The sequence below is a fragment of the Dipteris shenzhenensis genome, chromosome 22, assembly GCF_047967505.1.
Source record: "Dipteris shenzhenensis isolate YYH24624 ecotype China chromosome 22, Dip_SZ_1.0, whole genome shotgun sequence".
Classification (NCBI taxonomy): Eukaryota; Viridiplantae; Streptophyta; class Polypodiopsida; order Gleicheniales; family Dipteridaceae; genus Dipteris; species Dipteris shenzhenensis.
Genome location: NC_141617.1, coordinates 6,738,957 through 6,754,049, shown reverse-complemented (window position 1 = coordinate 6,754,049; position 15,093 = coordinate 6,738,957). Strand labels below are relative to the sequence as shown.

The 15,093-nt window shown below is 42.3% G+C and overlaps 1 protein-coding gene across 1 annotated transcript; it reads left to right on the top strand.

Annotated features, from left to right (window-relative positions):
• The first annotated feature begins 1,841 nt into the window (after nucleotides 1–1,841).
• Nucleotides 1,842–3,309, top strand: LOC147887665 (germin-like protein 5-1). The gene is made up of 4 exons (XM_087393809.1): nucleotides 1,842–2,172; nucleotides 2,286–2,422; nucleotides 2,535–2,671; nucleotides 2,840–3,309. The coding sequence occupies exons 1-4, from the start codon at nucleotides 1,949–1,951 to the stop codon at nucleotides 3,011–3,013; spliced, it is 672 nt and encodes a 223-aa protein (XP_087249935.1). The 5' UTR covers nucleotides 1,842–1,948; the 3' UTR covers nucleotides 3,014–3,309.
• Nucleotides 3,310–15,093: the final 11,784 nt, after the last annotated feature.

The window sequence follows — 15,093 nt, the reverse complement described above, 5'->3', positions numbered from 1 at the left end:
ATGTGAGCAACACTAAGATGTGGCATGAGAGGTTTGGTCATCTAAACCTTAGTTCTTTAAAGGAGATGCATAAAAGTGGAATGATTGCAGACCTACCAGAAATTACAGATCTGCCCGATGTATGTGAAGCTTGCATGATGGGCAAGCAACATCGACAGCCCTTTACTGAAGAGGCCAGCAGGGCAAAGGCTAATCTAGAGCTCGTTCACACGGACTTTGCAGAAAGATGGAGACGGAAGCTTTGGGTGGTTCCTACTACTTCATGACACTGATCGAAGACTACAGTAGAAGGATATGGATATACTTCCTGAAGACTAAAGATGAGGCTTTTAGTAAGTCCAAAGAATGGCATGTAATGGTCGAGAAAGAAACGGGGAGGAAGGTGAAGAAGTTGAGATCAGACAGAGGTGGAGAGTTCACATCAAGTGAATTCGAAAGTTACTACAAAAGTCACGGGATCAAGAGGCAGAAACCCCCACCACATACACCACAGCAAAATGGAGTACCAGAGTGCAAGATGCACGTCATCTGCGAAATGGGTAGGAGTATGATGAAAGGGAAAGATTTGCCAAAGTCTTTTTGGGCTGAAGCATGTAACACGACAGTTTACATTTTGAATCGTAGCTACACAAAGGCTGTGAACAGGATGATGTAGGCCTTTTTTGGTAAGAAACCTCCAGCTGTACAATTCAGAGTTTTTGGATGTGACTGTTTTGTGCATTTCCATGATGCTAACAGGAACAAATAAGAACCGAAGAGCCGAAAGTGTATTTTCTGGGGCTACAGTGAAGAGGCGAAGGGTTACCGTCTCTATAATCCTGTTACCAAGAAGGTAATAGTAAGTCACGATGTGGTCTTCTCAAAATAGCCGCATCAAGTTTAGGAGGATGCTTCCTTCCCAGACAACCAAGACCAGGATATCTATCCAGTACAACCGCCAACAGCAGACCAAACTCCCCCAACTGTGCTTGGGAGGATTCAAGTTAAAGAAGAGGAAGAAGAGCCTGCAGAACCACAACGGCAACGGCCATTCCCGAAGTGGGGTAAAGCAGCTTTTGGATGGTAAAGAACCTCCAGCCATTGAGGAGGAACCATTCGAACACCGCCGATCCAAGAGATTAGAGGAGCAAAGAAGGGCACAGGAACACTTGGTCAACTATGCTTTGATGACAGAGGTGATCTGTGCTTAAGAACCCGTGTCTTGAAGAGGCACAGGGTGATGATAGGTGGATGGAGGATATGCAATCAGAGTATGGCTCCATAATGAAGAACAACACTTGGGACCTTGTGGATCGACCACCAAAATGCAAGGTAATCGGCACCAAGTGGGTGTACAAGACCAAATACAAGTCCAACAACACATTGGATAAGTATAAGGCTTCGGCTCGTGGCAAAAGTATTCGCACAGGTACATGGTTTTGATTATCAGGATACTTTTGCTCCCACAGCTTGACTAACCACAATTCGCAGTGTTTTGGCCTTAGCAACATAGGAAAGTTGGCCCGCGTTTCAGATGGATGTAAAATCCACCTTTCTAAATGGGAATGTGACATCAGATCCCACGAAGTTCCTCTTCTGAATTGTTCCAGACGGAGACATATCAGATTGCTTCACTCCACTGCTTACCCGACCGGACTCAGCGTGGGTGGGTGCGCGTAGGGCGCGACTGTTCCAGACTGAGACAGATTGCTTGGCAACCTTGACTTAGCTGGATGATCAAGACATAGCCCGACGACAGTAGATTTTGAATCGAAAGGCGCTCAAGAGACTTTGTCCAGGCAGTGATAGTATATAAGGTTCACGTGAGTTCATTGCTGATCACAAGTTCGTTCTAGCTCTCATAAGACCTGAGCAGCGCCCAATTACAAACGCAGACACACACACATACTCTAGTCTCACACTAGTACACAACACAAAGACCGAGTACTGATCACTCTACGCGTGATATATGGCACACATGTTCTTCTCCCGGCCACTTTGGGTCCTCCTTGGACTCATCATCCTTCATGCTAGCTTTAAGCAGCTGCACGCCTCCGACCCGGATCCTCTTGTGGACAACCCCTCGCAGCAAAGTCAGTTCGTGCTCAGGGATTTATTCACCAACGGAAACGTTAGTAATGAGTCAGGAGGAATCCGTGCGGCAGTGAGCACCCAGAACTTCCCTTTCTCCATGTAGGTCCTCCGGCATCCTCCAAAGTGCGCTTTGCAGTATATATATTGAGTAGCTCTAGGAAATCTTGCTTTCGATATGAAATTTTGATTACGTTTCCTTGACATTGTCTCAGATCCGAAGGGATCACCTATGTCCGCTTCAAGATGGTTCCTTGTGGCGTTAACTTACCTCATACTCATCCAAGAGCAACGGAGATCTTGACACTACTATCTGGAGGGCCTCTTCAAGTGGGTTTTGTTGACACGTCAGGTAAACGCCACGCTCCAGCTCGTGCAATTGCATAATTGTAGTCTCTTTTCTTCTTTTGGGATTCATGAAGGATAGACACGATTGGTTGACGCCGTAAGCCTCCTCCCTTCAGGTGTTGCCCATATTAACATACTTCAACCGGGTGATGTAACTCTCTTCCCTCGCGGTTTATTGCACTTTGAGATTAACGTTGGGACCAAGACCGCCCAGTACATATCCGCCCTCAACAGTCAGAACCCTGGAACGCTGGTACGTATATCTAGAACGCACTCTTTCCTCCGAGTCATTCAAATATCATTAGAAATGCCATGTTGATGATTAAGGTTCTGCTGAACCAATATTGCTCTTGACGATATTGGATACACATACCTACCTCTGAAAACTTGTCTCATACATCTTCTCACAATGTGATTGCAGTCAGCAAGCCTTGCGCTATTCCAAATTCCACTTCGGGCACTAGCTACGTCACTGAATATTGGCACCAAAGAGGTGGAGGCAATCAACTCCACTTTGTTCACCTACGGAGATGGTCTCAAGAAGACCAGCGCAAGCGGATGCGTGCCTGGCAAGGACATCACCACCGCCTTTTAGCCGCGAGGCAAATGATTCCTGACCATAATAATAGGGAGGCCCGATTCCTGGGTAGATTTCCTCAGTGGATTGCAACACGACTTGGAGTCTTGTTTCCCTATGGAACGTGTATCAAATGAAATATCACCGGAAAAAATAAAGTTCTTGCATATTCATGCTTGAGGACTGGCATTAATAGCAAGCGTACGTAGCTAACCAATATTGAGTCACCAATGCATAGACCCTTCGAAAGCCCCAAAGCCCCCCACATCCTCTTGTATTAGTGAAAACAATTTGTAATCCTTCCATATATCTCACATAAGAAGAATGACTTCAATAGAAAGAAAGGTTCCCACTACTAGAAATGATTTCCATAATACTATTTATAATTGTGAACCCGTGTTGTGAAATGGTGTCACCAATTGGTGTACGTGGCCAATCAATGACCTGGAACAAATAATGTCACACTTTTGATCTCCTTTCAGTATTGTCCTACAATCCATGTAGAAGCTAATTCAATATGCAACTCATAAGTACTGATATACTTATCAACTTGCAAGCTATCGATTGATCACTTGAGATGATAACCATTGACAATGAGGAAGACCTTGCTCTTTTGCCTTCCTAGTCCATTCTTTAAAGTTGTAGACAAGATCATCTCAAACCATTACTAGCTGCACTTGGAGTAATAGGATTTGCTCCTTAGATTTCTTATTCCCCAAGTTCTATTGCAAAGCTCTTCAAAGACTCGGAGCTCCAACTTGACAGGTAGAGCGGTCTCTTTCCTTTAAGCTTATCAAAAAGTTGTAAATCATGTCCTAATTTTGTTGGTCATTCAATTCACCCATTGAACAAGTGGAAATCACTTGTCTCTCTCCCTTGCCTTCATTATCTTACAGATTATGCCACGTGAAATCCTATTAGTTTTCTCAACGAACCCATTGGTCCAATCTAAAAGATTGTGGACAAAAAGGAGATGAATTCCAATGCTAATTGAGAGTTATTCCATCAAACCATCGAGCAGATCACCATGCAACCATGGGGCATTGTTTGTCACTAGCTCAAGTGGAGAGCGAAGATGGGACCATACATATCCTTTCATAAAATAGACCACTCTCTTGGCCTTTGTGTTGGTTGTATCTTTTGCTGTAAACAATGGGCACCATCACATAATACTTACTAGTGGTTGATCTAGGGAGAGGCTCCACAAAATCAAATCCCCACTACTCAAACATGAACTAGACCGAAATTGCATGAAGAAGTCAACTCATTCATTACCAATAATAAGATGCCTAACATCCTGTACAAGTCCGACACCAAGCTTTTACATTGTTAAGCATACTTGGCTAGGGTAGCTCATGTCATATCCTCAATCATATAAGGAAATACAAACTCTTGTAGCTCCAGTAACCATTGAACAAATCTAGTAGAGGGAATAATCTTGCTTATCATATGTGTTATTGTCGAAGATATCATCATGAAGGTAAATGGATTTGGTAGGAGATAAGCCTAAAATTTCCTTACTACAAAGTTAAGTACTAATAAAATCTCGATTTTTGTATGCCTCTTCATTCGTAGGATGCATCACCTGTCAAATAAAATAAATTGAACTCAACAACCCTTTCCCATCTTCTCAAATGAGTATCTCACCCAAGGCATTGCCGTTAATCCTTAAAGACAAAACACATTTTGCACCATGAGTAAGCTAGTAACGAGGGTATGGAAACAATGCAAGTCCTTCTAAGAACTTATCTATTATCTCACCTTTTATACAGAGGTCTTCAAGTTTCAAACAGTATCTTATTTTAGTAAAGGGACAAAAACTTTCACTTTCTCATGGCCAGTTGCTATCGTTGTTGCTTGGTTATTGCAATCAGTTAAACAATGGCTATGCAAGCAAGCGAGATGCATAGAGCCCAAGCAGAGCAACTAGAACATTTAGGAAATAACACCATTGTTGCAATCCATAACTCTATGCAGGATCTTCAAAGGAAGAACAAGGATCTTCATGATAAAGCCAAAGCATTTGACTTGGAGCGAAATGCATTGGACTTGGAGTGACATAAATTACAAGAGTCACTCTGTAAGCTAGTTGAAACCAAAAAAGGCTTGGAAAAATCTATATACAATCAAGTTCAATGAGTTGTAGAGATGGAACGAGAGAAGGCAGAAGAACGAGTGCAAAAGATGAAAGAAACACCTTTGGGATTGAAGGATAGGAAAAGAAGATACTTACATAACATGGATGCATTGACACCCACTGGTGGTGCTAGAAAGAGGAGAGTCCAGGCTACAAGGTTGGTTATCAAAATGTTCCAAGAAATTACACTCTTTTGTGCTACACTATTTGTGACTAAGTTTTTATTGTGTTCTTCTTTAGGAACTTCATGGAAGATGTGATGGGAAGAACAGACAGGGATGATATTGGCTGTTCATTTGCTCTAGCTAGTTCATTGAAGTCAAGCGATGTCATTGGGATACTAAGGAACCCAAGACACAAGCACCTACATGTGCAAGTTGTTGAAGAGGTGATGAAGGACTTCAAGGATATTGTGGATGCAAAGGAAAGATGCTTGCAGCTTGTGATACTACCAGTGTAAGGCGTGAAGCTTACACATCTATTTTTAATATTTTCAAGTTTGCTATTTTGGGAAAAGATAAGAAGTCTACAGTGCCCCTACCCACACCTTGGTCAGTGAGATGTGCACGGCAAGGAACAAACCAACGTGCAAGAGAAATGCTTGGAGGGTACCATTGCGTAAGCGACACAATGACTTGGAATAGTAAAAAGACATCTAGCTTGCAAACCTTTGAGATGAATGCTTTCAACAATGTCTACTTAGATGTTGAGAAACTGCAACAAGCAATGGTCAAATTCTATGGTATGAGAGAAGATGGTAAGAGGAAATTCATTATAGCATTGCACTTTACTTAGTTCATTTCCTATATTATGTTTACCCTAACGATATATGTCTTTTGTTGTACAGAATGCAATAGAAAGCTCATACTTTTCATCAAAATGGATGAAGCTCAATTGGTGAAAGAACACAAGTTAGAGAGAGTGAGCATCTGCATTATGAATAAAGCCTATAGTGACACTGGTAAACGTCGCTATATAGTGACGATTAACAGAACTTAAAAAAAAACATTAGTGGGGCTAAACAGGGCCACAACAAGCCTTGTTTTTTCCCACTAATGTTTTTTTTGAGTAATTATAAAAAAAAGTTTTTTATTATAAAATTTCCCTTGCGAAAAGGATGATACAAAATCACTCAAATGAATCGATCGAGCAACAGAAGCATATACATGTCGAAGATAAACAACATTGTTTGTTACAAAATTACCCTTTCGAAAAGGGTGATACAAAATCACTCAAACGAGTCGATATACAAAAGGATATACATGGCGAAGTATATGCAAACTACTACTACTACTACTACTTATTCAAATCATCGTCCTCCTCCTCGTCCTCGTCTTGCTGGCCTGATCCTTGGCCCTCGTGAGCTGCGCTTGATCCTTGATCCCTGGCCCTCGTGAGCTACGCTTAATCCCTGGCCCTCGTCATCGCTCGCCTCCGGTGATGGGACGCTCGAGCTTTGACTTTAAGAGTGAAACCATATTAATTGGAAATAAGATTGGAACTTAAAGAATAAAACAATTTAAAAAGTGAGATTACAAGTAGGAGTAGACTTATACCGTGCGAGCAGCCACCTCAACCCAATCGACCGTCGCTCCGATTGCCTCCTGCTCAATAAACCACGGCTTTATTCCTATGCGAAATGTGCATCGCGTCTCTACATCTGTAGGAAGGCAACCCATCACAGCTTGCTATGGATCCAATTTACGAGTGTTAGATAAAGTGTATGCAATATGTAGTAAACCAAATAGAGAAATACATTAAATGAGAAGAAGTAGACTTACCACGGTTGCCTCGAACGCCAACCGTCCGCTTGTACCAAAGTGCGAAGTACCTACGGCGTCCAACCGTCTCCTTGCAGCCCTCCTTTGACCCTCGAACATTTCGAGATGGTCCCTGTTCTGTTTCTTGAAAAACTTCCAATCAGCTTTGTCTGCCCAGCTAGGTCTAGCCCTCCCCTTTGCGATGGAAGTATGCAAGGTTGATCTACGATGCTTCAAAGACCAAACCCATGCACTCTCGCATGTAATTCTCATTGAACTCCCAATTTGGGGGCTTAAGGTATTTTTCTTTCAATTCATCGATGACCGCCTGCTTCTTTTGGTCATCTTGATACTGCCAATCAGTAGCAATGCTGCTCTTGGAGTGGTGGCTCATCAACCGCCTCATGGTGTCCATCACTGCTTTGCCCTTTTTATCTTCTATTATCTCTCCAGTAGCCGCGATTTGATAGAATAGGTCCTCGACTAGGTAAGGAGGACTCATGGTAGTGGCAGAGTCAGAGCGAGTGGTGTTTGTGCGAGCGCTTCCAGAGTGAGGAGTAGTAGTGGGAGTAGGAGAGGGCAAGGGACCTAACTGGTACTGGGTCTCGAGACCAAGTGGAGACTTGTAGGGATGTGTGTACTAACTTGTCTACATCTCCCGAGTCAGCACAACATAAGCCACCCCTCCTACTCTTCCTTCCCTTATGATGGGCATGCCCAAGTGATGACCCCTCAGTCGAAGGGGCACGAGGGGACAGTTGGGTAGTAGGTCTAGCCATCGGTGTAGGAGAGGGAATTACTGAGGTCCTCTGGGATAGCAGAGAGAAGATTCTCGCTGCCTCCTCATCAGTCATCTATGCCACAAACTCATTGGGACTCCTGACAAAGCCATGGGCTGCTAGCAAAGGAGTTCCCCGAGGGGTAGTCGCAGTGCTATGTCCAAGAGGAGTCGTAGTCATAGGGATAGGCCCCTGAGGTGTCCCTTGAGGGGAATCAAAGTCCTCTGGAGAATAGAGATCATGATGTCTCCTCCTACAAGGGTTTTTGTACTCGTCGGATGTGCGACATGATCCCATGTCTAACGTAGACACAAACACGAAAACAAAAAACAAAAAATAAGAGAATACATTGAGAATACATTGACAAAACATAAGAGAATACATTGAGAAAGCATATGCTTATGCTTATGCATAAGCATATGAGCATATGCTCATGCATAAGCATAAGCATAGGCATAGGCATAGGCATAGGCATATGCTTATGAAAAGAAGAGAAAAAGAGAGAAAAAAAGAAGAGAAAGAAAAGAGAAGGAGAAGGACATGCATAGGCATAGGCATAGGCATATGCTTATGAAAAGAAGAGAAAAAGAGAGGAAAAAAGAAGAGAAAGAAAGGAGAAGGATATGCATAGGCATAGGCTTATGAAAAGAAGAGAAAAAGAGAGGAAAAAAGAAGAGAAAGAAAGGAGAAGGATATGCATAGGCATAGGCATAGGGATATGCTTATGAAAAGAAGAGAAAAAGAGAGGAAAAAAGAAGAGAAAGAAAGGAGAAGGATATGCATAGGCATAGGCATAGGCATATGCTTATGAAAAGAAGAGAAAAAGTGAGGAAAAAAGAAGAGAAGGAAAGGAGAAGGAGAAGGTGAAGGACATGCATAGGAATAGGCATAGGCATCAGAGAAGGAGACATATGCTCATGCATAAGCATAAGCATATTAAGGGAAGGAAGAGGGAGAAAGAGCATAAGCATAAGAGATACGGAAAGAAAGCATATGCTTATGCTTTCCTTCCTTCTCTTATGCTTATGATTATGCATGAGCATATGAGCATAAAAGAAAAAGAGAGAAAGCTTAAGCATAGGATGAGGAGAAAGCATAAGCCTACAAACAAGGAGAAAGAGGAGGAAGAGAAATACCAAAAAGAGAAGAGGTGAGTCTTCTTTCTTTCACAAAATCTCGTTTTTTGTCTTTAACCCTTGAAAATCAAGCATGAAAATCAGCACATAGCCTTAGCAATACAAGGAGAAACATGATTCAATACTCACAAAACGAAATCTCACAAAAAATGAACTTACATTGCTTAAAGAGACTCACCTTCTTGAAAAACTTCTTTTCACACAAGCAAAGAGGGAGAAGGGTGGAGAGGGAGCACAAGTGTTAGGAGAGGGGCTGAGTAGTGGTGAGGAGTAGAGAAAAGAGAGGAGGAAAGCGAGGTCATCGAATATAGGGTGGGAGGAGAGATTTTTGCTTCTCCCACAATAGAGATGCTAAAGAAAGCGTTGCGGCACAGGGTTTTGGGTTTAAACCCCCAACATCGCTATATAGTGATGCTGATCAATCGCTATATAGCGACGCTTATATCCAAAAAGCGTCGCTATATAGCGATGGAATGGGGCAAAGCGTCGCTATATAGTGATGCAACAAAGCAAAAAGTTGCTATATAGCAACGGTTCAGGGCACTTATTGTTAAAAAAGAGAAAAGAAGCTCATGGGTGGCTATTTTTTGGATCTTAATAGATTTCCTTGCAACTCATGTTGTGATTTTTGAAGTGTACAGATGGAAGGGACGAGTGGAAGCTCATTAGATGATTTGCCAATGCCTGGGAGCACAGAGTGGCTTATGGAGAGGTTGTATTGTCATTGCACTCATTGGAAACGAGAAGTACGACATCAACATCGTATTATCATGTGCCACTTGCGGATGTATGGGGAGGAGCCCAAACCAGTACCCAACATTGGTGTTGCACATGGTGATGGATTATCGATAAGTCAATGCTATTTGAGTTCGTGGTTAATATTGGATACCATTATGACACAAAACCTTGAGACAAGATCTTATATTTACACAAAATCTTGAGATAGGATGAGGAGGGTGATGAGAGTGCGCATATATCTTCACACTTTGAGCAAGACTATAGTCTCTCGGATGATGACGAGGGTATGGTGGACATGATGGATTCTATTTTTAGGGGCACTACATCACATGTACACATGATGTCAGAGTCTAAGGTCAAAATGCGAGAGTTGCAATCAACACTATCGTACGAGGGTGCTAGGATGTCTAAACTACATGCTTGTCTCTTAATCTTCAATTTGCAAGCAAAGTATGGGTGGTCAGATACAAGTGTCTCGGCCTTAATGAGGTTAGCTCCTGCATTAATTTGACTCATTATTTGGATATTGTTTGTTTTGAGAATCATCATGTATGTTTGAAAATCATCATTATTTGAAGCCTTTGTATCTCCACTTTATGTATGTTGTAAGATTCTAAGCTTACTCAATATCTTACAGGGATTCTAAGCTGTAGGATTAGTGTACCGAATCATCATTATTCGAAGCATATGTATCTTTGAATTGTGATAGGTTTCTCCAGAAGATGTTGCCTGCACCAAATATCATGCCCGCATCAAGAGATGAAGCGAAGAAGATGCTAACAACGGTGGGTATGGATTATGATACCATCCATGATTGTCATAATGATTGTATTCTCTTTCTCGTGAGCATGGAGAGTTGGCTAGTTGTCAGAAGTGTGGGGAACAACAATATAGATATGACTTGCAGGGTGAGCAGATACCGGTAAATGCCTTGAGACACTTTCCCATCATTGCAAGAATACAACACATGTTCTGATGCAAATCCATAGCGAAATTGATGACATGGCATGCATCTCATCGGTCCACTAATGACACATTGAGGATTACCATAGATTGTGCAGCTTGGAAACACATAGACAATCAGTGGCCAAACTTTGCGAGGGAGCCACACAACTTACATCTTGGGCTCGCCATGGATGGAGTGAATCCTTTTGGGTTACGCTCGACATGGCCCATAGTCTTGGTGAATTACAATATCCCACCATCGCTAACAATAAAGAAGGGACACCTCATGCTTGCACTACTTGTGCCAGGGAAGTACAAGGCCAAAAATATGGACATGTACATGGCACCTTTGATAGAGGAGTTACAGATCTTATGGAGAGAAGTGCGGGTCTTTGATATTTCTAGAGCTCCTAAACATACCAATGATATTTTGGTCAGGGGTATCTTGATGTGGACCATGCATGACTACCCAGGATATGGAGAGTGCGCAGGTACATGGTTGTGTCTTTACATGTATAATATAGGATTTTGCTTTTATGACTCTCTTTCGCACGCATGTCTTATACTAATACATTCATGCACGTATGCAAGACTTATTACAAGTGGGTACCATGCTTGTCCTGTTTGGGGTCAGTTACAAATCAATCATCTCTTTGATCCCATGCATATCTTCAAGAATGTGGGGGCTACTATTTGGGCACACTTGGTTGGTTCCAAAGTCTCGAGAGGAGTGCAAGAAGATTTGCGTGCTATGAATAGATGTCTCATTTGTGGCCCCACTTGCATGCTTCGGGAAAAGTTATCCTCCCAAAAGCAACATGGATCCTCTCTACGAGAGAGGAGGCAGCGGTCAAGGCAAACATTGCCTCTTTTAAAACACCCACAAGGTACATGCGTTGCTTGGAAGGAGCATTTTCAAAGGACAATAAGCTTAGTGGGCTTAATTCCCATGATTGTCACAAGGTCTTACAGGTATTCTAAGCTGTAGGATTAGTGTACCAATAATCCTGATGCATTAGTGTAATTATGATTAAGTTATATTGTTGACATGACTTCTTTGTTGCTTTAGTAGTTCATCCTCCCAATTACAATAAAAGGGTGCTTACAAGAAGATGTTAGAAATTCTATATTCAAGATCAGTGGTATTGTGAGGTTTGCTTACTATCAAATTGCATTGATTGCATTTTCTTCAATTTAAGCTGAATAATCTGTAGACTGATTATGAATATATCTTACATGGGCATGTGAAATAGGTGGATATCTTGAAAAGAGATCTCCATATCGAGCATCAAGAAGGCTAGGGTGGAATCCATCGAAGCCATATGCTTGCTTAAGAAGCACTTTCCCTCGAGCATTATGACAACTCAAGTACACTTGCTTGTGCACATAGTTGATGAGGTGGCCATTGCAGGTACCGTTCATAGTCGGTGGATGTTTTTTCTCAAGCAGTTTATGAAAACTTTGAAGGGATTTGTAAGACAAAGAACAAGAGCAGAAGCAAGCATGGCAGAGGGATGGCTTGTGCAAGAGTCATTAGTATATATCACGGAGTTTCTTGCATCCACGGATCTCGATATGCCACAAGCTTGGCATAACAAGGATGATGATCGGATCATTGGCAAGGTTCCCCAAGGAAAAGGGATTGAAAGAAAGATGAGCGAAGAGCAAATGGAGAAATTCAATAAGTTCTGTATCCTCAATAGCAAGGAGATGCAGAAGTGGATTGAGAGATATGAAGCACCCAAAGTAGAAAGAATAAATGCAAGGACGAGATTCATAGTAATGTATAGGAGATCGCAACCATATCCATGAGATCTGGCTCTTCTCCCCACTCACATGTCACTTGATTGGCTACAACTAGCTCTACGTAAATCCGAACACGATGGACAGACAATAAATGAGCGCACGAGTGAGAGTTATCATCTGGATGTATGATGCATGTAAGTTTCTTACCTCTTGACGTAATTAAGTAATTATTTGTGGTAATATACACTATAAAATAGATGCATCTTCATTGTTTTAATGATGCTCTTTTACCATAACAAAAGTACAGTGAATTATGGTCATATGGACGACATTTTCACGTGGAATGTAGCGATTCAAAGAGAGTCACATATGATTGTGGATTCATGGCTAACTTCACACAAGATAACCGAGCAAGTGCTTCGGATACCAATCTTCTCTCCTCACAGTTGGATTATTGTGTGGAGCCATACGTGAAATCTATGAAGTTCATTTCATACAATTTAGTATTTTCATTCTTGATGTAAAATGGTTTAGAACTATTTACAACGGTCCCCATGCGACAATGAGAAAAGACAATAGCGGTTTCTTTGCAATAAACTCCACCAAACTTTGGACTGATGAAAGTGATACTTTTGTTCTTCCCAAGCACTGTGACAAGGTGCATACTAATGATTTAATTAATCGAAGCTTTCATTTTTAAAGATCCATTGATACATGTACTTAAGCATAATTTCATATATATAATTGATGGCACTTGGCACCCATCTTGAATATAGGTGGTTTTTCATCCGGATCGTTCTGATCCAAGATGGTGGTACGTGATCCAAGTTGCACCATGAAGTAAGAAAATTTTTGAAGATAGAGATGTGGATATGGAGATGCCACTACCAATGCCGGATCCAATTGATCCAGATGAATCTAGCGAAGAAGATCAAGATCATAATATGAGCCAAGAGGAAGATGCACATAATGACATCATACGGGAAGAAGATGGAGATGACGATATTGAGGAAGAAGATGACGATCATCACGAATCATCACACCTAATTGAAGAAGATGATCAAGAACTCTTAGGTGAACGTACGATGCTAGAGTACGATGATGATATAGGAGATCAACTCGGTATAGAGTTAGAGATAGACTTGTTTGGCACGTAACTATTGATGTAAATGCTCTTCATTGATTTTTTTCATCTCAAACTTAGACATGAATATATGAGCTTCAAAGGCTTGATGTACATGCTCTTGTACTTTTATTCTCTCAAATAATCAAACATGTATGAAAATTTAAAAAATTTTGTCATTGGAAAAAACTATCTTTTAAGGTCGGTATGGGAAAAAAACTCTATGTAAAACATCGCTATAAAAAACTATCTCAGTGTCATTATATAACGACCATTACCAATCTAATAAAAGTCGCTATATAGCGACTTTAGGCAAACATCGCTATATAGCGACGTTTTACTAAAGTTGCTATATAGCGACCCTTAACAACGAACCCCGCTTCCAATACCAATGATTAGTGCCCCGTGCATGCTAAACGTCGGTACTTAAGCATCGCAATAGGATCCGTGTGTAGTAGTGGGTGGAGGGAAGGCAAGGAGATTCCTATCTAACCACAATCTCGACAAAGACAAACATATATTTTCTCAAAGGAGTTTGGGTTGGGAATACATGAAAGCATTGTGTGAATGCAGGACCAATAAGGCTTCTCATTCTCAAGTAGCAACTTTGAGAGCTAAAATATGGACAAAGGTAGATGCATTGATAAAATTGCTTTGCGAGGCTCAAATCGATGAGATGTATTATGAAAGGTTCGTGAGTGTGATTCTTTCCCTTGTCCCGTGTGCCCTCCCCTGAGTCGTATGAGCCCTCCCCAAAGTCCCATGAGCCCTTTCCCAAGTCCCATGAGCCCATTCCTCAATCTCGTGAGCCTTCTCCTTTGCATTCTCGTGAGCAGTCCCCCAAGTCCCATGAGCCCTCTCCTAAGTCTCGTGATCCCACTCCCCAATCTCATGACCCTTCTCCTCCTCCCAAGTCCCGTGAGCCCACTCCCTAGTCTTGTGAGCCTACTTCCCAGTCTCATGAGCCCACTCCCTAGTCTCGTGAGCCTTCTTCTGAGTCCCAAGAGCATGAGCCTTCCCCTCCCCATGAGAGGACTCCCCCGATTGAGCAAAACGTGTTTGTCAAGAACCTCCCCGATATCAAGAGGCTTCTGGATAGGGGTCAACAAACTGCAAGAAAGAGAATGATCTTCCCGCTCCCACTCCTAGTGATAGCAAGAAAGAGCATGATCTTCCCGCTCCCGGTGATAGTGCCCATCGTGGACATGGTTCCTATGCCCGTGCACATGGTAAAGTAGAAGTCGAGGAAACCCCATCCTAAAAAAGGTGAAAGCTCAAGTCATCCGCGAGAGGAGGATTCGGAGGATGATTAGCATACAGAAGAGTAGTACAAGAAGTTCAAGGCAGACAAGAGGCCATCCATGGAGCCATGTTCGGGTACCTATACAACCTCCACCAAGAGTCAGGAAGCCATATAGAGCAAAGCTAGGACAAAGGGTCCTAAGGGAGATCAAATAGCTATAGAAGACCACGGACAATGTGATCCCTCATGCTCCCTTTTAACGTGTGGTACGGGAGATAGAACAGGGGTACAAGGACGATGTATGATTCAGCACAGGAGCTATGGGGGCATTCCAGGAGGCTACGAAGCAAGTCACCACCACTTTGTTTGAGGACGCCCACTTGTGCCCCATCCACGCAAAGCGCGTCATGGTCATGGACAAGGACATGGCTTTGGTGAAGCGGCCACTAGACCCAAGCTTGAATCCCTAGAATCTCTTGGAGCCCACTCTT